At 44.5% G+C, this 22,482-nt stretch overlaps 1 protein-coding gene across 1 annotated transcript in view; it reads right to left on the reverse strand.

Annotated features, from left to right (window-relative positions):
• The window catches only part of MGAT5 (alpha-1,6-mannosylglycoprotein 6-beta-N-acetylglucosaminyltransferase), a 603,388-nt gene that overhangs the window by 323,986 nt on the left and 256,920 nt on the right, over positions 1-22,482 (reverse strand). The window contains exon 4 of the mRNA XM_085647328.1: positions 21,375-21,451. Coding sequence (XP_085503454.1) covers positions 21,375-21,451 — 77 coding nt within the window. The remainder of the gene's footprint in view (positions 1-21,374; positions 21,452-22,482) is intronic.

Genomic DNA, 22,482 nt, shown 5'->3' on the forward strand with positions numbered 1-22,482 from the left:
TACTGTGCTAAGGGGGGCCCCCGCACTACGGGGGCTGCAGGGCCTTCATTATGCCACTGCAGCATCCCTCTTGGACCCTCTTGCCCCACTCCAAAGGGCTGCACTTGGGTGGCTTTCTGACTGGGCAGCACTCTGTGTGTGGTGCAGTATCAGTGCACCTCCTGACTGCTTCTTTGCCCCCGCAACTGCTTCGGAAGTATGGTGTGGGTGCAAAAGCGGAGAGTTCCATCATCTGCATGGGCCACACCCCCACGCATTTGAGAGATTGCCCCTTCCCCCCACTGATAGCACTTCTGCAGTATGTGCACCGGCACCATCCAGTTGGCACAAGATTCTGCAGCCCCTTCTGTAATACCATGGCGGCCTACAGTCGCAAAAAAGCTGGAGCCAAATCCTGTTGCGACCCCCTGTCCCACCACCCAACTCGGGGGACACTAAGTATAATATAGTCCCAGCACTCAATTAACAGTGATTTCAGGGTCTCCTTTCTAGTCTGCCAGCTTGTTATTGTGTTGTGGTCCTTTAAAAGTTACAATTAAATATGCAGGCTGCCCTGAAAGTAGAGTCAGCTTTCTGTCCATTACTGGCTACCTTAATTGAATTTTCTCACAGCGACTACCCGATCAGCGATGGTATATATTGACAAACACACATCCACCTTCAATCCGCCTTGAATAGGGAGAGGCTTCCCATACAGATTTTTCCAGCAACAGAGGCCTGTAATTGCATAACCAAAATAATAAGAAACTAAACAAAAACAAGAAGCAGCACACTTGCACAATAATAGGGAAAATTGCCGCTCACTGCCAACACATTTTTCCTATCATGAGTCATCAACAGACGTGTCCTAGGATTAATTACAAAAACATTGCAAGTAAGCCATTAGGCTGCAGGGAACCTCTTCAAAACGTATCTAACAAATGTTCAAATACTCCCATTTTGTGGGATTTACAATGAGTTTTGTTTATAGTGTTATTTTTAGCTCTGCCAAAAGGGTACGTCTCGGTTCGTTATTCACACTAGGGGGTGATTTGCGGCACTTTTAATGTTATGGCTGTAGTCTTGCCAACACAAGCTCGCAGGCGTCAGCGTGTGACGTCATACTTGGCGCTCACGACAACCCCCCCCCCCTCCCCGCCCCCCCTGTTAATTAATGCAGAATCTCTCTGTAGTCCAATCCCTTGCTCTGCCGAAAAGAAAATAGCAGCAGCTGTGCAAATCTGCCCCAGTTCACCTCCTCTAAAACCTTTTGTCACAGCTACATACCTGTCAGTTAATTCAGTCAAGAAATGTCAAATGAAATACTAGAGCACTCGTTGCTAAATGTGTCATAATCCGCAAAAAAGAAGTCTATTATGTCGAAAAAATTTGACTTGTTTACTTGTTCGATTCATTCTTTGTGTTCGTTCACAGGAATCGCCTTTGAGCACTCGTTAATTTTATTTACTATATATTGGACGGTTTTATTAGGCACTTTAGTACCACATTAAAACTAGAGCAACTTACAGCTCATTGTTGAAGAGTAATGAGCGCCGAGGTTCCGGGGGGAAGCTGTGGTCAACAAACAGCAAGGAAGTTCCACTTACTCAAAAATCGGTGGAAAGGTGAGCTATGAGGGACATACAAGAATGTTTTAAAAGAGAATAGGTTTTAAAGGAGCAGGAAGGAGCTTCAGAAGGGGGCTACGACACAATATGGGCGTGCAGCGTGGCCGTACTGTATGTGCCACCAGTACAAGCCAAGCATTGGCAAAGCCTACATACTAGACCTCCGCAAGCATGCAATAATTTGATTTGGGTTAGTTACAATATGCGAAAAAAATTGCAAAAGCATTTTAGAAAATACATATTAAACAATGGAGTGCCCCATTAGCCTCGGCACTACAGTCCTGGCATTGAAGTACACTGCTTTTCAGGTAGCGGTGCACATATGATCAGACAAAATGCCGTAACATAGTGCAAGATAGGTGGTATGGGCTGACCCGCTGCCACGTGCTGTAGGGCGTGGAGAGCAGAAGGAACAAGCATTGGCATAGCCAATAGGTCTCGCCTTTGGGACCTTATAAGTGTTTAGCCATGCAACAGTTGCATAACTAAACACTTATAAGGTCCCAAAAGCGAGACCTATTGGCTATGCCAATGTTTGTTTTAACTGCTGCAATCTATTGAAGCCTCACGGAGAACATCAAAGTGGCCCTGTGGCCGCGAAAGTGAAAGTAATCGCGGTCAAGCGCGGCGCGCGCCCGCGCAGATGAACTGTAGGTCTAGGCTGGCCTGGTAGCACTTTTTGGAGCCCTCACAAAATGTCTCGCCAGACCAGCGCATGCGCTGGGTCAGGCGAGACCTAAAAAGTGAATGACACCTGAACAGATCATCGGATGAAGAGGGTTGACAGTAATGTGCAGTATCTATGGAGTATAATATGAATTATTTCCCAAGTAATATATTAGTAGGAAAGGTAAAGCCGGCGGTAGGCAAGACAAACAAAAACACACAAAAACCGAACCTATTAAACTCTGTGAATGCCAAATGTCATGTGCTCATATAATAGGTTATGTTACTTATTACTAACATAATTACCATTTCACTTCCATGATACACTTCATGATTTATCATTTGAAGGTAAGATTTTATATGTAGTTAAAATATATGTTTGATAGATATTTCCAACTATTTAAAGTATGTTTTTATAGACGGGGCTGAACTGTCCATAGATTCCCAAAGGCTTCTAATTTAAAATTCTAAATTCATAATACAGCTTTGGGGGTGTGGGTGGGATTGGGATGGATGCAGGGGTAATGGTCTGGCATCACAGACTATGAATGCATGCATCGTTCATTCTAACCACTTGAGGCAGGACTCCTGAACAAGCCTCATTACACTTTACACAAATAACTAAATATAAATAATAATCTGAACCCTTCCACTGGTCCCTAATTGATGATCCATTTTCCCTTTTGCTTCCTCTCCTTCAAGGTTTTCACATTCCTTCTCCACAACCTTTGCTGCATTTTCCGACATCTCACAGCAATTTCACTAACCACAGTCCTGCTACACTACTCCTCTGCACTATGCGCCTGCCTACCATTCACAAACAGTGCTTTACTTCAGGATGTTCTCTCTTTGCAACAACTTAATTTACCTCCTCACCCTAATTCTCCTCAGCACAACTCCTTTGGTCTTCCCCACAACTGGTTTAGTGGTGCCATACCAACATCAACTATTATCCTGCTATGCCACCAGTGATCCCTCAAGTCAAACACACCCTTCTACTCTGATGCTCCTGTTCGAACCACCTATCTGTATAATCCAGCACAGTGTTCTCCTCAGGGGAATAGACCATCAATCTCCCATCTTTAGGTCCCTACCTCCTCTTCTCTCTCCTTGCCTGCGCCCACAGTTCCAGTCTGCTACTGCAACACCACCGCTTGGCACCACCATTACTACACTTGCACCCTCTGTCACCACACACAACCACTCCTTTCTTCTACCATTGCATTGCATTCCAGCTCCACGGCTCACTAACAATTATTTTGCCCTAATCTGCCATTGCTCCTATGCTTACAGGCAACCCTCCCTTGCTGGGTTATCATATAATTCGGTATTCCACCACCACTGGTCCTCATTTCGCTAACATGAAGGACTCTCCTCCCAAAGTCCTATAGTTCCCTTTTGCCTCCCTAATACCAGGGCACCCTACTCTTTCCCATTTTACACTTCAGGTAATAGCTGAATGAACTCTACAGCAGATTCCCCCTTTATACCCCACAGCGCATCTCTTCTCCCACATCAGTGTTCACCTCCCCCAGACCACTTGTGCTCTTTCCATCACTTTCATCACCATTTCCCATCACATATTCTCTCTCTCCAGCATTGCCATCTCCGATTTCCTGTCACAACAGCTTTCTTATCCTTTACCACCATAAAGTGTGCAGTCTCCCAAATGATTCCCAGATGTCTTACCCTCTGCTGCATTCTTCTTTCCACCCTTCCTTTAATCCAGACCACAACAAATTCACTGACCTGAGCCATCACTATGGATTCTCCCTCTCTACATAAAACCTCTTTCTTGCTGCCTCCCCCCTCTTCTGCCTCCATCTCACGGTATTGGGCTTTGTTCCCGCCACCACCTACATGACTTCAACTGCCCCCATCTTCTCTTCTGCAAAAGAGGTTTACTGATTAAACAGCAGTCCATAATTACTAGCCATGATTTCCAAGATTTCTTATCTCTCCAAAAACAACTTTACTCTCCCAACACCAATTGATACCTTACCAACTATTGCTTCTCACACCAGCCTTTTCCCTTGCCCTTTTAACAGAGCAACCTTTCCCTCTCTTTTTACCTCACAATTCTTATTATCCTTCTCTCACCAGAAACCTTTCTTTCATTTACTCTACCACCAACTGTTTTCGCCTATGCCCAAAACCCAGGCTTGCCTCAATTTTCCCACCATCTATGTGGCCACCATAACCCTTGCCAGTCCCTCTGTTTCACTTCCTTCATTGCCAACATTTGTTCATCACAACAGCTCATGCACCTCTGATCTAGTGCAATTATTTAATTTCCTGCTGGGAATAGGTCTCATATTTTCTCAACACAATACTCTCTTGTTACAACACAAATTCTATTTTAGTTTACACACCACCACTTCTCCCTGCTCACTTGCTTCCAACAAAGCTCCCTTGCCTTGGAGTAACACTCGGGTATTATTCTCTCCTTCTGCCATCAATATTCACTACAACAGTAGAGTTGCAGACTGCTAAACATTCATACAATCCTTTCCTGAAACACATTTTGAGGAACTTTATATTCAGAGGAAGCTGATTATCTCGGAGGTCAATCTCAGAAACCAACCCCAATGTATTCATCAAAGCAGTTGCATTCATATTTGATATGGCATAAAGAATGCATTGTGCTGCAAAAGGTATGCAGTTCCTAGAGGCTACAGAGGAGAGACAGGTCTTTCTTCATGATGCCCTCACACACGCCGAAGGATGTCATGCTTCATCATTGGGCTTTGCTCCTCGTATGGCCGGCACTGCAATGGGCTATCGATAGCCCTCTAGGAACATTGCATCCAGATAGGGCGTCCACACACTTTTTAACTAAACCGGATCTACCTGAACCATTAAAATTGTTTTTGAATAGGACTGATCCAGACTTATTTTAAGATCCACTTCCTTGGCACTACACTTTCCTTGCCCTCTTACCCGCACGCACCCCTCTGCTTCTTCAAAAAAGATCTCCGGCAAAGAGCCACGTTTACGGTGAGCCCGTCGGGCATTGCAGCGCCGGCCCGACGAGGAGCAAAGCCCAATGATGAAGCATGACATCCTTCGGGGTGTGTGAGGGCATCATGAAGAAAGACCTGTCTCTCCTCTGTCCCTTCTAGGAACTGCATACCTTTTGCAGCACAGTTCTCTAGGAGCCCTGTATGCAGGACCTGTTTAAATAATGGCTCCCGGGTCCCACCCCCCTTTCTTTTGACGCATAAAGAATGCAACCATAAGTATCTTTCTTACAAACTCTAAATGCATAACTAAGGCCTGGACCTATGACACCAACCAACATCCCCCCAACGTGATGGTGACCAGAGGCTTTCTCTGATTTTTTGATGTTCCGGTGGCTAAAAGTAGGTGGTAATGGTAGTGCTTCATTGTGCATCTAAGCCTGCAGGTAACAATTCCAAATAGGGACACCAGCTATACTGTTCGTATTGATTTAAAGGTTGTACATAATGATAATTTAGGTTTCTTTGTCTCTAGTGTAGTGGCCAAATGCATTTTTTGCTCAAATTCAAAACTTCTCCACAGGAATCTTCTACCTGCTTCAGCCCTCTTCTGTAGGGGTGGGAGGCACGGATAAATTGGTCCTACAATTTACAAATTAATTGCCATCATAAAGGCTCTCCCCGGAAGAACATTTTGCAATAAAAGTGGGCAAATGGTGCATTTTCAAGCAACTTGAGACCATGAGGTTGAACACAGGCCCCTGCAGCGGATGCCTTCGTCCACTGAGCAACCAGACCCGGCAAACACACATCTCTCTCTCTCTCTCTCTCTCTCTCTCTCTCGGTCTCCCTCCATCTCTCCCTAACTCTTTCTCCCTCTCTCTCTCTCTCCCACTGTCTCTCTACCTCTCTCTCCCACTGTCTCCCTACCTCTCTCTCCCACTGTCTCCCTACCTCTCTCTCCCTCTGTCTCCCTACCTCTCTCTCCCTCTGTCTCCCTACCTCTCTCTCCCTCTGTCTCCCTCCCTCTGTCTCTCCCTCTGTCTCTCCATCTATCTCCCTCCCTGTCTGTCTATCTCCCTCCCTGTCTGTCTGTCTCCCTCCCTGTCTGTCTGTCTGTCTCCCTCCCTGTCTGTCTGTCTGTCTGTCTGTCTCCCTCCCTGTCTGTCTGTCTCCCTCCCTGTCTGTCTGTCTGTCTGTCTCCCTCCCTGTCTGTCTGTCTGTCTGTCTGTGTCTGTCTGTCTCCCTCCCTGTCTGTCTGTCTGTCTGTCTGTGTCTGCCTCCCTCCCTGTCTGTCTGTCTGTCTGTCTCCCTCCCTCCCTGTCTGTCTGTCTCCCTCCCTGTCTGTCTGTCTCCCTCCCTGTCTGTCTGTCTGTCTGTCTGTCTCCCTTCCTGTCTGTCTGTCTGTCTGTCGCCCTCCCTGTCTGTCACCCTCCCTGTCTGTCTGTCGCCCTCCCTGTCTGTCGCCCTCCCTGTCTGTCGCCCTCCCTGTCTGTCGCCCTCCCTGTCTGTCGCCCTCCCTGTCTGTCGCCCTCCCTGTCTGTCGCCCTCCCTGTCTGTCGCCCTCCCTGTCTGTCGCCCTTTCTCCCTCTGTCTCCCTCCCTCTGTTTCCGTCCGTCTCCCTCCCTCTGTCTCCCTCCCTCTCCCTCTCCCTCTCTCTCTCTCTCCCTCTGTCCCCCTCTCACTCTCCCTCTTTCTCCCTCTGTCTGTCACCCTCCCTCTGTCGTCCTGTCTCTCTCTGTCTCCCGCTCTGTCTCGCTCCCTCTCTGTCTCCCTCGCTCTCTGTCTCCCTTTCTCTCTGTCTCTCTCCCTCTCCTTCCCTCCCTGTCACCCTCTGGCTCCCTCTCTCTCTCTCCCTCTGTCTCCCTCTCTGTCTCCCACTCTGTCTGTCCCTGTCTCTATCTGTCTGTCTCCCACCCCCTCTGTCTCCCTCCCTCTCTCTCTCCCTCCCTCTCTCTCTCCCTCCCTCTCTCTCTCTCTCTCTCTCTCTCTCTCTCCCTCTCTTTCTGTCTGTCTCTCCTGCTCTCTCTCGGTCTCCCTCTGTCTCTCTTACTCTGTCTGGCTCCCTTTCTCTCTCTCCCTCCCTCTCTTTCCCTCTGTCTCCCTCCCTCTGTCTCCCTCTTTGCCTGTCTCCCTCTTTGCCTGTCTCCCTCCCTCTGTCTCCCTCTTTGTCTGTCTCCCTCCCTCTGTCTCCCTCTTTGTCTGTCTCCCTCCCTCTGTCTCCCTCCCTCTGTCTCCCTCTATCTGTCTCCCTCTCTATCTGTCTCCCTCTCTATCTGTCTCCCTCTCTATCTGTCTCCCTCTCTATCTGTCTCCCTCTCTCTCTGTCTCCCTCTCTCTCTCTGTCTCCCTCTCTCTCTGTCTCCCTCTCTCTCTCTGTCTCCCTCTCTCTCTCGGTCTCCCTCTCTGTCTGTCTCTGCCTCTATCCGTCTGTCTGTCCCTGTCTTCATCTGTCTGTCTCTGTCTCTCCCTGTATGTCGCTGTTTCCCTCTCTCCCTCTCTGTCTCCGTCTGTCTCTACCTCTATCTGTCTGCCCCTGTCCCGGTCTCTGTCTCTGCCTCTATCTCGGTTTGTCTCTGTCTCCCTCCCTCTTTCTGTCTCTCTCTCTGTCTCCCTCCTCCTCTCTCTCTGTCTCCGTTCCCCTCTCTCTCGGTCTCTGTCTCCCTCCCTCTTTCTGTCTCTCTCTCTCTCTCTGTCTCCGTCCCCCTCTCTCTCGGTCTCTGTCTCCCTCCCTCTCTCTATCTCTCTCTCTCTCTGTCTCCCTCACTTTGTCTGTCTCCCTCTGTCTCCCACTCTCTCTCTCTCCGTCTCCCTCCCTCTGTCTATCTCTGTCTGTCTCCCTCCCTCTGTCTTCCTCCCTCAACTCCTTTTGTCTGTCACCCTCTGTCACCTCACCTCAGCTTCCCGGGCACACACAGCCACACCCGAGAACTTCGCAGGTCTTTAAAAGACCATTTACTGGGAGACTTTATGCAATAGATGAGTGTTATAAAATGAAGAAATACCTCAGGTGAGAACAAGGTTTATTACGCATCACCAACTGGTCCACTCTATTCTCTCACAGTAAGTGCCTCAGGGAGGCTGCAATAGAACGTTCATAACTAGCCAGGGGAAAGTACCAACTGGGCAGGAAGAGGAGGGGGGGGCAGAGCATACCAAGATTACAACACATCTCCCTGGGCAACCATAAATGCAGCAACAGAAATTAAAGCTGAAATCTAAGGAATCACATAGTCTTTGTGCCACACAGGACTAGTAGTGTTCCTAGTAGAACTGCGAACCTGGTCGTGGTTCCTAGTCAACGGTGAATGAGTACCGCCTTCTATTGTTGGCGGGTCACATTTTACCACTTTGTCCATACCCCATGTTTGTCCATTATCCAAATGGACCACATTCCTTCCAACACTTGCTATTTTGATAGGCTCAGAGAACCTAGAAGCATTCCTCCTTCTGGCAGGTGGTAAGTCTATCCGAACCCAATCACCTGACACCATTGACGGTACTTTGACGCTTTGTTTCAAATCATCTCAACTTGTACTTTTCCTGCTGTTTCTCAATTTGTCTCGCAATGTTCGACCTGTCTATGACGCAGTTGTAGGTCTTACACAACCATCCTGCTGTGAGAATGGTCTTAGGCTTCCTTCCTTTCAACGATACAAAAGGAGAAACATGAGTGATAGTGTTGGGTGCTGTGCGGTACGACCATATCATGTCTTGTAGAGCTTGTTTGGCTGGGCTGCCAGTGGCCTCTGCTCTTTGTATGCATTCTTTAATGACTCTGTTCATACGCTCCACAAGACCATTTGCTCTTGGACAATACAAAGCTGTTTTCAAATGGTTGATGCGTAGGCTAGCCAAAAATTCCTTCATCAACTCTGAGGTAAACTGGACTCCATTGTCCGTTACAATGGCATCCGGAATGCCTTCTTCATAGAAAGTGTCTTTTAAGAACTGGATCAAAACTTTAGTATCAATCATATTCACCCATTTGGTTACCACCCATCTTGAGTGATAGTCTATGAGGACCAGTATAAAGCGGTCCGAGGCTTGTCTTAGGTTTAACGGTCCTATAATGTCTAATGCCAGTTTGGCCCAGGGACGATCAGGAACTTCCACGGGTGATAAAGGAGGTTTCCTAGCAGACAGAGTCTTGTCACTCCTAGCACAGTCTTCACAGTTTTTGACCATTTCCTCTACTTCCTTGTCCATGCTGGGCCACCAGTAGCCTTCTCTTACTCTGTTTTTAGTTAAACTCCTCCCTAGATGACCCACATGGGCTAGGGAAATGATTTTGCTTCTCATACCTTCAGGGGGTACAATTTTCTCCCCCCTATGTATAGTTCCATTGATTTCAACCATTTCATGTCTAACTTCCCAGAATCTCCCCACCATGTCAGACAACCTGCTCTTTTGCTCTGGCCAACCGTTGTGGATGCATTCTTTTACAGTTTTCAAAGTTTCGTCAAGATCATTTTGTTCTTCCCATTCTTCCTTAGTCAAACCTGTTACTTCTAATACAATCACATCACTTTCCTCCTCCTTACCATCATCGTTGACTTGTAAAGGGGAACGAGACAGGAAGTCAGCAATTACATTAGTTCTCCCAGGTACATACTCTACCCTGAAATTGAACCCTTCCAAACCTATCATCCACTTAGCTATCCTTGGGGTTAGCCTAGTAGACCCCTTGGTCGTGAATACATACATAAGTGGCTTGTGATCCGTTTTGATGGTAAACGGTATCCCCCACAGAAAAAACTTGAAATGGTTAGCAGCCCAATAACAAGCTAACGCTTCTTTCTCGATGACCGAGTAGTTTTGTTCCGCACCTTTTAGTGTTCTGGATGCAAATGCTATCACTTGTTCAGTATTTCCTGTTTTTTGAGTAAGGCTGGCTCCCAACCCTTTATTACTGGCATCAGTGGAAAGGTACGTAGTTTTAGTAGGATCAAATCTACCCAAGAAAGGAGCTCGGGTAATGCAATCTTTTATGTCAGCAAAAGCTCGCTTACAATTCTCATCCCATACAAACGTTACTTTACTTTTGAGAAGATTCCTTAACGGTTCTACCCTTCCTGCATAGTTTTGAATAAACTTAGAGTAGTACTCCGCTAAACCTAAAAAGGACTTTACTTCTTCAACGTTAGTGGGAGCCTTAGCTTCCTGTATTGCCTCCACTAAGTTCATTTTAGGTTTGATACCTTCATTGGAGATGGTGTGTCCTAAATACTCTACGGACTTTACCCCTATTTGGCATTTGTCTCTTTTTAATGTAAGACCTGCTTGGCTCAATTTAGTAAGGGTACTTCTCAACCTGTCATTGTGTTCAAGTTCATCCTTTCCAAATATCAAAATATCGTCCCGAAAGCACATCGTGCCAGGGGCCTCCTTAAGTACATGCTGCATGATTCTTTGAAATGCAGCTGCTGCCGAGGCCAGCCCAAACGGCATGCGGCGGTACTGAAATGCCCCTAACGGAGTTACAAACGAGGTCAGATGTCTGCATTCCGGGTGTAACTCGACCTGGTGGTATGCTGATGATAAGTCAAGGACACTAAAAAGACTGGCATCTTTGATTAAAGTAAGAATTTCATGTATTCTGGGTAGCGGATGCCTATCTACCCAAATTTCCTTGTTTAAGTCCCTAAGGTCAATGCAAAGCCTAATGTCCTTGCTGGCCGCCTTGGACGTGATAACAATTGGAGACAACCATTGGGAACATTCAATGGGTTCTATGACCCCTAACCCAAGCAGTCTGTCTAATTCTTTTTGTAAGGGTTCATGCATTAAATGAGGGATAGGCCTCACTTTATGTGCAATGGCTTTGGCCTTGTCTTTCAATTTTATGCAATGTTGGTTGTTCTTGAGTTGGCCCAATTTGTTAGTGAACACCTCTGGGAACTCTTCACAGATGGTTTGACCACACACCGATCTGTCCACTAAAAGAACTTGGTCAGTGCTGTTAGGATCTAGCTTCATACCTAGATCTTTTTGATGTCTCCAACCAATTAAGTTAGATCCTTTCTCTGACACATAGATTTTCCCAACAGTGCTTCTGCCTTTATACTCAATCCTCATGGTGGTCATACCTAACAATGAGATAGGGTCTCCCCCATACCCTCTGAGTTTTATGTCAGCTTTTTCCAGAGTTCCTACTTTGTTGGGAAATAACCCCTCGAACACTTTACCATCTAACAACGTATATGGGGAGCATGAATCAGCAAGGACATTTATCAACTTATTGTCAACTGTGATGGTGCATTCCGGAAAGTTAACTGTACTGTCCTTGTCTACTACCTGAAAAGTAAACTTAACATCCTCTGGTACATTTTCTGAATCCACTAAGGAAACTGTCATAGAATTATTATTACACACTCTGGCTATGTGTCCTTTCTTGCCACAGTTATGACATGTAGCACCCCTCGCCGGGCAAGCGGGACTATTAGCCAAATGTGCAGGATTACCACACCTGTAACACTTAAATTTGACACTTGAGGTGCTCATATTTTTAAGTTTAACCTCCTTTTCTTTAGACCTCTCTTGCTTGACAATAGCATTAACTTCATGACATTTAGTTTTAGTATCATCCCCCACATTAATCTCCTTTATGCACTCCGCTGTGTGCTCAATACTTAATGCTATGTCCACTGCTTGTTTCAAATCCGGATTACCTGTTAACAATTTCTCCTGAATTTTATGGTTATTAGTACACCTGACCAACTGGTCTCTGATGAGGGAATCAGTTAACCCTTCGAACTCACACGTATTGGATAACCCCTTAAGAGCAGCAATGTATGATTTTACCTTTTCACTCTTGCCTTGAACCCTTGAGAAAAATGTATGTCTTTCCAATACCACATTTATTGCTTTCCCAAATTGTTTCTCCAACTTATTCATGGTAGCCAAATACACATTGAAATCTCCTTCACTACCTCCTTCATCCTCTGTATCAGGTCCTTCCAAATTATTATAAATCTTCCTCCCCTCTATACCTAGATTATGTAGCAAAATATGTTGTTTTCTGAAGTTAGAAAATTTTTCTCCTCCTATCGCAACTAAATATGACTCAAAAATGACCCTCCAATCTCTCCAACATATGGCAGGATCCCCTTCTTCATTGAGGAAAGAGGGAGGTAACGCCATGTTTAATGCCGCCATACCTGACTGGACAACACCCCCCCACAAAGAGGATTACAAAAAACTAGTAGAAAATTACACACTAAATAAGCAGGAATAACACAAAGAGAATAAACAATATACAATGGGATAATACAGCGATACAATGCAATATAAGGACAATGTGCAATGCAAACAGAATATAATAGAATGCCAGAGAAGGAAAGTCCGTTGACAGGCTAATAAGCTGTGCCCATCAGCGTTGACGAAGAAAACAAACTGTGCCTGTCACTGCACAGTGTAACCACACAGAACACGTAGAATGCACTTTGATAAAAGACAGGCGAAAGGCTGTGCCCATCAGCGTTGAGGAAATGTAGGTGCTGAATCACAGATATATTTTTTGAAAAAGATTCTGACTGGAATCCGCTGAAAAGACCAGCACACTCTGATGCAAGACAGGCTAACAGCTGTGCCCATCAGCGTTGAAAACAATTATGTGGAAACTGAAAAACCGAAAATGAAGTATTTTCCTCAAATTAAATTCTGACTGGAATCCGCTGAAACCAACAGCAAAACCACCGGGGGCGCTCACGTGACGAAATCTCCTCAGGACCACAAGGATGAGGAAAATCGCGGAAAGCAGACCCTTCGATATCCTCTCTTTACCCAGCGTGAGACCCAGGAAATCCCTCGCTGAGGAGAACCAGAGCGCTAGTAATCAGCTGTGGAAAGATGCAGGAAGCGTAACGGCGTAAGGCGCCAGCCGCAATAGCCCCCTGAGGTGCAACAACAACAGCGATCAGCCATGCACCACCCAGCAGCGTGAAGGAGCGACAGCAGCGGCAGCGCCGGAATGAAAGGCTGTGAACAGTTTGGAGGGAACTAGCAGTCAGCCGCGATAGCCACCCTGATAGACACGGTGAAGCGAAATTACACAAGCGATCACCCATGCACCACCCCGCAGTGTGAAGGAACGACAGCAACGGCAGCGCCAGAATGAAAAGCTGTGAGTGGCACAGTTTGAAGGGACAACCAGCAGTACAGGCAGGCTAAAAATTCAAGAAGACCCACTCCTGCTACTTGACATCAGGCGAGGCAAGAAGTTTCTGGAAGTTGTACGCTGCCACACAGCCTCCAAAACCAACACTCACTTGAATAGAACAGGACTGAACGGAGTCCTGATCGGTGGTGAGAAGAATCCTTAAGGCAGAAGGCAAAGAGCGGATGGACGAAGAATTGCTTCAAGCTGGGGATGGTGATGCACTGCCCCCACGCAGTGTTCGTCGCCAGTGTTATAAAATGAAGAAATACCTCAGGTGAGAACAAGGTTTATTACGCATCACCAACTGGTCCACTCTATTCTCTCACAGTAAGTGCCTCAGGGAGGCTGCAATAGAACGTTCATAACTAGCCAGGGGAAAGTACCAACTGGGCAGGAAGAGGAGGGGGGGGCAGAGCATACCAAGATTACAACAATGAGGCATAGTGAGAACAAAGCTTTCAAAGAAATGCCTCTTAATTAGCAGCAGTTATGTGCTAAGTGGCCGTTAATACCAGGGTCATCCCGCGACACACCCACCATTTGCAGGCGACACAGTACTGTGTCGGGACACACAGTTTGGAAAGCTCTGCACTAGACTATCGATAGCCCTCTAGGAACATAGCATCCAGATAGGGCGTCCACACACTTTTTAACTACACCGGATCTACCCGAACCATTAAAATTGTTTTTGAATAGGACTGATCCAGACTTATTTTAAGATCCACTTCCTGTGCACTACACTTTCCTTGCCCTCTTATCCGCACGCACCCCGCGGTTTCTTCAAAAAAGATCTCTGGCAAAGAGCCCAGTTTACGGTGAGCCCGTCGGGCATTGCAGCGCCGGACCGACGAGGAGCAAAGCCCAATGATGAAGCATGACATCCTTCGGGGTGTGTGAGGGCATCATGAAGAAAGACCTGTCTCTCCTCTGTCCCTTCTAGGAACTGCATACCTTTTGCAGCACAGTTCTCTAGGAGCCCTGTATGCAGGACCTGTTTAAATAACGGCTCCCGGTCCCACCCCCCTTTCTTTTGACGCATAAAGATTGCAAGCATAAGTATCTTTCTTACAAACTGTAAATGCATAACTAAGGCCTGGACCTATGACACCAACCAACATCCCCCCAAACGTGATGGTGACCAGAGGCTTTCTCTGATTTTTTGATGTTCTGGTGGCTAAAAGTAGGTGGTAATGGTAGTGCTTCATTGTGCATCTAAGCCTGCAGGTAACATTTCCAAATAGGGACACCAGCTATACTGTTCGTATTGATTTAAAGGTTGTACATTATGATCATTTAGTTTTCTTTGACTCTAGTGTAGTGGCCAAATGCATTTTTTGCACAAATTCAAAACTTCTCCACAGGAATCTTCTACCTGCTTCAGCCCTCTTCTGCAGGGGTGGGAGGCAAGGATAAATTGGTCCTACAATTTACAAATTAATTTCCATCATAAAGGCTCATGCAAAATCTCCATAATTCTATACACTAGACTTTATATACTCTTGATTGTATGCTCCCGTCCCTTGCAAGTTTAAGACAGCATATTAAAGAGCTGCAAAAACCTTGGGACAACCATAAAGCTAGTTGAGGTTTCCTTTTAATGTCAAAAATGCATTCTAAGTGATGTAATGTGGATGCAAACTAGAACATCAGGAAATGTAAGAGGATGTCATCCCAGGCCAGATTTGCCATTCTGGTATTATCTCAATTAACAAGCTGCACACAACCACATTTTCTGTGCTGCGGGGAAGGAGCATATTTATCCTAGGTACTTCAGTTGAGACGTGGGTGTAAGCATGTCATTTAGGAATCTGTTGAATTAACCACTGTTAAATGCCTACAGATGCCAGTGTACATACACTATGTGGATTTAAATAAATAGAGCTTCGAGCTGCTTCAGAAGTGGCGTGAGAAAGGCTGCGGTTTTGTTGCTAGTAAAGCAAATACCAACATCCAAAAACATGTTTTACTTGATAGCAGTTTCCTTTCTTTGATTTACGTGCTCTGCTTGTGTACCCTGGATGTTTTCTCCATTGTTAGTTTGTTTAAAGCTGGTGGGTAGGGTGCAAAATGGTGGGATGTGTGTGGGGACGGGGGACAACACCAACTGCTGAGGTGGGGGGGGCGATCACGTGGCCAGCGCTGACCAAAACACGGGCAACAATTAACGGAGGGACAGTAGGTGGGGGTAATAGAACAGAAGCAACAATGGAAGGAGGAAGGCTGGGTGGGTGGGGGCAAGAAACAACAAGTGGAACCTGTTGTAGTTGAATAATCCAGTCTTCATACACAGATGATATTCCAAGTTGTAGATGTTTTATTAAGAGCATAGGAATAGCGTTGGTATCCCCTCAACAGCCAGCATACATCTGCCAGACTAGGAACACCACTATGATGCTCCCCATAGCAACGCTAGAACACACAATAGAATCCCCCCATTTAAAGTGCCATACATAAATTGTAACATGTAGTGATAACCAAACATAACATATCCTCTTCCCTTAATCTATTCATATTTATAACAATAAAGTGCATCAGCACTTCAACAAAAAAAAACTCATGTCTATTTATCCCCACATACATAATCTTGTAAGTACCTAGGTGGACACCTGGATCTCTGTAAAGCAGCTCTGTTATTGATATTATCACCATGATCTCCTGTGACAACGGAAGATTGTCTATTACACATCTCACCATCACTGATAAGAAGATATGGATTAAGATCACTAGCTTGTCTACATTCCACCTCTCTGTCTAAACCTGAATTTCTTTTGTATAAAGCAACCCTTCTCAAATTCCAATTCTCCCCATTGTATAATGTGACATGCCTACTATGCACATTTCTCACCTTATACGGGCCACGACATTTTGTAAAACCAGCCCCTATACGTCCTGGTTTAACTTTAACCCAATCATTGGGTTTAATAGATGTTCCAAGTGGAAGTGACTTATCATCCTTTAATTTATCGTAATTCAAATTGGCCAAACCCATACACTCTTTCATCCACGCTGGAATTAATTTGGTACTAGCAGTACGTCCTCTCATAACAACAAACGGAACTTTCCCAGACACAGTGTTTGCTGTTGTACGATACGCCCACACCAAATCATTTACCATAGCCTTCACATCCCTCCTATTTACTATAGCGATTTGGATGACCCCCTTCACCATGCGATTGGCCCTTTCCACCACGCCATTCCCCTGTGGGTTATAAAAAGATGTTCTTGTGTGCACAATCCCACACGATTTCAAATATGATGTCATTTCTGCAGAAGTTAGCTGTGTACCATTGTCAGTGACTAATTTAACCGGGTATCCTTCCTCCCTAAAAATGTTAGACAATATCTTGATAGTACTACTTGTGGTAATTTCTTTTACAAATTCCACACTCAACCACTTTGACATCACATCAATTACAACCACTCCAAACCTCAATTCTGGCCCTAACCCAAAAAATGGGCCTATAAAGTCTAAGCATATAGTATGCCAAGGTAGATCAGGAACATCAATTTTGCCAAAATCACATTGGTACCTACTCTCAATCTTTTCTCACTCTCCACACACTCACCACACCTCTCAACCCAATCAGACACTTGTTGGTCCATTGCAGGCCACCAAAAGTGCTCCCTTAACCTTTTCTTTGTGAGTGTCTGACCCATATGACCCTCATGAGCCAACTTAAACAAAGCAAACCTCAACTCTTGTGGAGGAATACATTTATCATCTTTCATGATAATGTTCCCCTCCTTATCAAATATAGATAATTCCTCCAAAACCTTCAAGAAAGGTCTCACACCCATCGGAAGGGTACTCTTCCTTCTACTCCCTTTGACAATTAGCTCCTTAACCACCTGAAGGACTTCATCCTTTAACATACTTGCATTCCATCGGTCCTTATCAATCGCTCTGCCACACATTTCTACCAACTCATCCACCGCTGCAACCGCACCTTCACATTGAAATGCCTCCACCTTTGCTTTGTCTATCTCATCCCACGGTAGTGGAAGTCTAGATAACCCATCAGCTTGACTATTTCTCCAACCCGCAATATATTCAACCTTGTACACATACTCTTGTAAACGTCCTGCCATTCTGGCCAATCTTGCTGATCCTTTCCCTGCCCCACCAGGGGACAATATCTTCACTAAAGGTTTGTGATCAGTCTGTAAGGTAAAATGAAAACCCCACAAATACGTGCGAAAATATTCTGCTCCCCATGCTGCCGCCAGAGCTTCTCTTTCGATTACTGAGTAATTCCTCTCAGAGTCAGTAAGCGTCCTTGAAGCAAATGCTACAGTCTTGGGACCAGATGTATGAACTTGTGCCAACACAGCACCTATACCTACTGCACTAGCATCTACAGTAAGGATCGACCTCAACCTGGTGTCGAATGGGGTCAAAATTCCTGCCTCGCAAATTTCCTTCTTGATCTTCTCAAAAGTCTCTTGTTGTTCCAAGTCCCACAAAAATTTTACCCCCTTCCTGAGGAGTATTTTAATTCTTTCTGTTTTTTACGCAAAATTGTGTACAAATTTTGCATAGTACTCTATGAGCCCTAAAAATGATCTAAGTTTATCTTTGTCTGTGGGTGATGGAGCCCTTCTTATCGCCTCCAATAAGTCTCGTTTTGGTTTCACCCCTTCACTGGATAAAGTATACCCTAGATACTCTACCTCTTCTACCGCAAACTTACATTTCTCTTTTTTAAGTGTCAAACCTGCATTATCCATTTTAGATAACACTTCTTTTAAGACCAGATCATGACGTTCCTTCGTATCCCCAAATACCAAAACATCATCTTGAAAATAAACCACGTTCCTTATATCTTTCAAAACCGCCCCCATCATGCGTTGAAACACCCCAGCCGCAGACGCCAAACCGAAAGGCATTCTTGTAAATTGAAATATGCCTTCCGTAGTAATGAATGCTGTTAGTGGCTTTGACTCTGTATGCAATTTAATCTGATGATACGCACTGCGTAGGTCAAGTTTTGAAAAATATTTTCCCCCTTTTAACATTAGGATAAGTTCATTTATGTTTGGTAATGGATAGTTATCAACCACAATGTTTTGGTTGAGTGTGCGCAAGTCCACACAGAACCTGTAACTGCCATCAGGTTTGCCCGTGATTACAACAGGTGAAATCCAACTTGACGTCTCAATTTGTTCTATTATACCTTGTTCCACAATTTCACACAACATTCGTTTAACCTCCTCCCTAGCAATGATAGGAACTTTTCTGACTTTGTGTTGCATTGGTATTGCATCAGGTTTAAGTATAATCTTATGAACATAACCCTTGAGTTCGCCTATATCATCTGAAAACACATTACTCATTCCCTCTATGATTGTATCTGTTGTAATTTCATCAACTACCATCACCTGGTTTACAGCACTTGGGTTAATGATTATGTGTAGATCGTATTGGTGTACCCATCCCAATATTGGTGGTCCACTGTGTGCTACATACACCTTTCCTTTTATGCATCTATCCTGAAAATTGATGTCCACAACCATATATCCTATGATATCTATTTTCTCCCCTTGATATCCTCCCGGATTAACATCCTTAGGAAGTAACTCTTGGTTCGGCCAATGCTGTTCAAACAAAATACGGGGAATGATTGTCCAGAACGATCCCGAATCAACCATTAATTCCACGTCTTTCCCATATATAACAAACATGGCCTTGGGTCTTACCCTCCTTCCAACTGGATCTGCTATATTCTCATCATCTACACACAAAATGTTATTGACACCTTCCACCTCACATAATGATGTTATATTTCCCACCTCACTTTGTACTATCGATATTTTTGGTTTGTATGTTTTACACATCTTGTAAAAATGACCTTTACGACCACATTTTTTGCACTCCTTGTCAATGGCATAACACCTCTTATAGTCACTCGTGTGGTATGTACTACCACACCTGGTACACATCTTCTCATGTGTCTTACTATTATCCAAATTAGTGCCAGTGTTATTACTATATCTTTTCCCAGATACTCCCTTCCTTTCATTGCTTTCCCTATTTTTGCTAGTTCTCAATGCTGCTACATCATCTTTACCCATACACGTTACAGCTGTAGTACTCTCTTTTTTCTTCTCTAATTCTTTCATACATGATTCCGATTGCTCCACCACTTTAGCAATATCAATAGCATTTGTGAGTGTAGGGTTCTTTGCAGCCCATAGTCTTTCCTGCATTTTTTTGTTACAACATTGTACGATAAATTGGTCTCTAATCATCTCTTCTCTCATATTTCCAAACTGACAATCTAGGGATAATTCACGCAAACGTGTTACAAATTGGTCAATAGTTTCATCCTGTCTCTGTGGTTGTGTGTAGAATTTATGCCTACACATCACTATGTTTCTTTCTTTAGCATATTGTTTCCTTAACCTCTCTTTTGCCTCTAAATAAACATTTGCTATAGCCCTTCCTTCCACGTCCACACCAGCTGGTAAAAATTTAAATGCATGTTGCCCCTCCTTTCCTAGTGTACTTAGTAATAAGGCTTTTTTTCTTGAGGCACTGAAGTCTTTACCATCCAAGGCCTCAATATAGTTTTCAAATATCTCTATCCATTCTTCCCATTCTATGGGAGGATCGCCAGGTTGTTGGAGAAATAAAGGTGGAGCTATCACATTAATACTTTACATACTTCAATAGCTGTTTTCCCCTTTTTAAAAAAAAAAAAAAAAACACACGAATCAACCTAGCACAAGCAACGGCACACTATCTTATTAAATATCCCTGACGGTTAATTCTATGCGTTAAAGCAACAGGCATACAGTCAATAGTCTAGAAATGTGAAACCAATCATGTGTTTCACTATAGAAATTCTACCGCTTGAAACATAGTCCGCCTTGATCCACAGCGTTGAATGTTAATTTCTGTTTCGTTTGAAACCGCAACGATCTGTCTATTTCCTTGCGTTTGCGTTGGTTACCATGGCAACTTCATACCTTAACCAACATGGCTGCCGTTTGCGTCACCACGCCTGCAACAATCACGTCTTGACGTCAACACGCTACCGTCGATCGTCAACACGCTACCGTCGATCTTGTTCTCCCGCTTTCACTGTCCATACACTCGATCTTCGAAGGTTGGTCAGCTTCGTTCGTGAAAATCCAGGCATAAAGGAGGAACCACGCGATGAAGGCTCAACAATGGCAGGCGTCACGAAGTGGTCACGTGAAGTTGTTATTGTACAAATAGGTAACAGTTACCTTCACTGTTCGTTAATGTCACCGATTTCGCACCAATTTGCCATATCATCCCTTTTTAGTTAATCTTCCCAGTTCAAGTGTCGATGACTACTCCTCGCACTTAGTATTCACGATTTTTCCATAAAGCGCAGTCTTTTCCTTCGGATTACAGGCAATCTTGAACTATTATTTCTTCAATAGCCACTGTTTCCTTCCTTTAAAGACGATCTTCACTGTCCTTTTCGCTTCTTCTTTTCTTTTTTTTTTCTGTGTTAGGTCGATTCCTAAACACCTTTGTGGGTCCTTTTCACCAACCTGCTACTTCCTCTCTGCTCTTGCATCTGCTTCATCTACTTCTTACTTGCTGGCTCCATCATTAATCGTCGCCATTTGTTGTGGTTGAATAATCCAGTCTTCATACACAGATGATATTCCAAGTTGTAGATGTTTTATTAAGAGCATAGGAATAGCGTTGGTATCCCCTCAACAGCCAGCATACATCTGCCAGACTAGGAACACCACTATGATGCTCCCCATAGCAACGCTAGAACACACAATAGAATCCCCCCGTTTAAAGTGCCATACATAAATTGTAACATGTAGTGATAACCAAACATATCAGAACCACACCAAGGAGCCATCTGAAAAAGACACACTCTGGTAGAGTGCTTACCCAACGAAAAAACAGTAAAAGCAACAAACTACTTTTAGATCTTTTGACAATTTTATGTGTACTAATTCATTTAATCTTCTAAATAGTCAGCTCACCTTAACTTTACTCTCGCAGTGAGGGAAGCCATCCATAGGAGGCAATTCACACTGTTCTTGGGCTCCATTAATGAGATCTGAAAGGGAAAAAAATAGCATTAGAAAGATGACCCTGCATAAATGCAGAAAACTCAAAATGTCTCTTGCTTTAGGCATCGGCAGCTCTGAGCTACCTTAACATGTCACTGCTTTACTACAAAGCCCTAGGATTCTGTCATAGTAAAGTATTCAAAATGACATTTACGGCTCCCAACCTTGTAATCAGCTTAAGGCGGTGAGACAATGAAATGTTAATGTATGGAAAGTATTCCATTTCCTTCCCTCGGCCTATGGGCCTTGACACACCTACCGCTCAGAGGCTAGGGGGTCAAGGTAGGTTAACTTCATATTCCCCACAGAAACAAAATATTTGCATCTGATCAATGTTAAGGCTTTTTTTCCGGAATTTCACATAGAAATTAAAGGTCCGTGTTTCAGAGTTCACAGCATTTTCACCAAATACCAATAGTACAGAGAGGGAGAGTGTTGTGTACTAACTACTCCACAGCATACAATGGATGTCAATTTACTAAAGATACAAAGGGTACCCCGTGTGGACTGGCACGCACACACCGAGGTATCCAACGCCCCACTCTCCCCTCCTCTAGTCCAAACTTATACCTCTCAAGCCCTTCACACTTGCTGAGTAAGACGTATGAACTGAAGAACAATAAAGGTCACTCTTTTCAGTATAATTTACTTTGTTCCTGCTGTTGCCTTCGTGACCACAGGTAGTAAGGGCAATGTAAAGGGCGTCAAAGGGCAAGCCAGTGGTGGTATCTGAAACCACCCACTGGCTATCCCTAATTGATTTGCAATCAAAACAAGCATTTGCAATGCAATAGGTTTGGCATTTGTGAGAGTTTGAGCTATTGGGCACTCTAAATAAAAATGACTTTTTGGTTTGCAGTAGAGCATAAAATATAAAATAAAATAAAACATTAAAGTGGGTGCTGTGCTGAAACATGAGTGCTACGCAAACACATGATGGATGGAATGCTGAATAAATCATACAGACACCACCAGTCAAGAGATCTGGGTTAAATCCATTGTTCTTTTGCTCACCATG

Source organism: Triturus cristatus, chromosome 3_2 (assembly GCF_964204655.1).
Source record: "Triturus cristatus chromosome 3_2, aTriCri1.1, whole genome shotgun sequence".
In the NCBI taxonomy this organism is placed as follows: domain Eukaryota; kingdom Metazoa; phylum Chordata; class Amphibia; order Caudata; family Salamandridae; genus Triturus; species Triturus cristatus.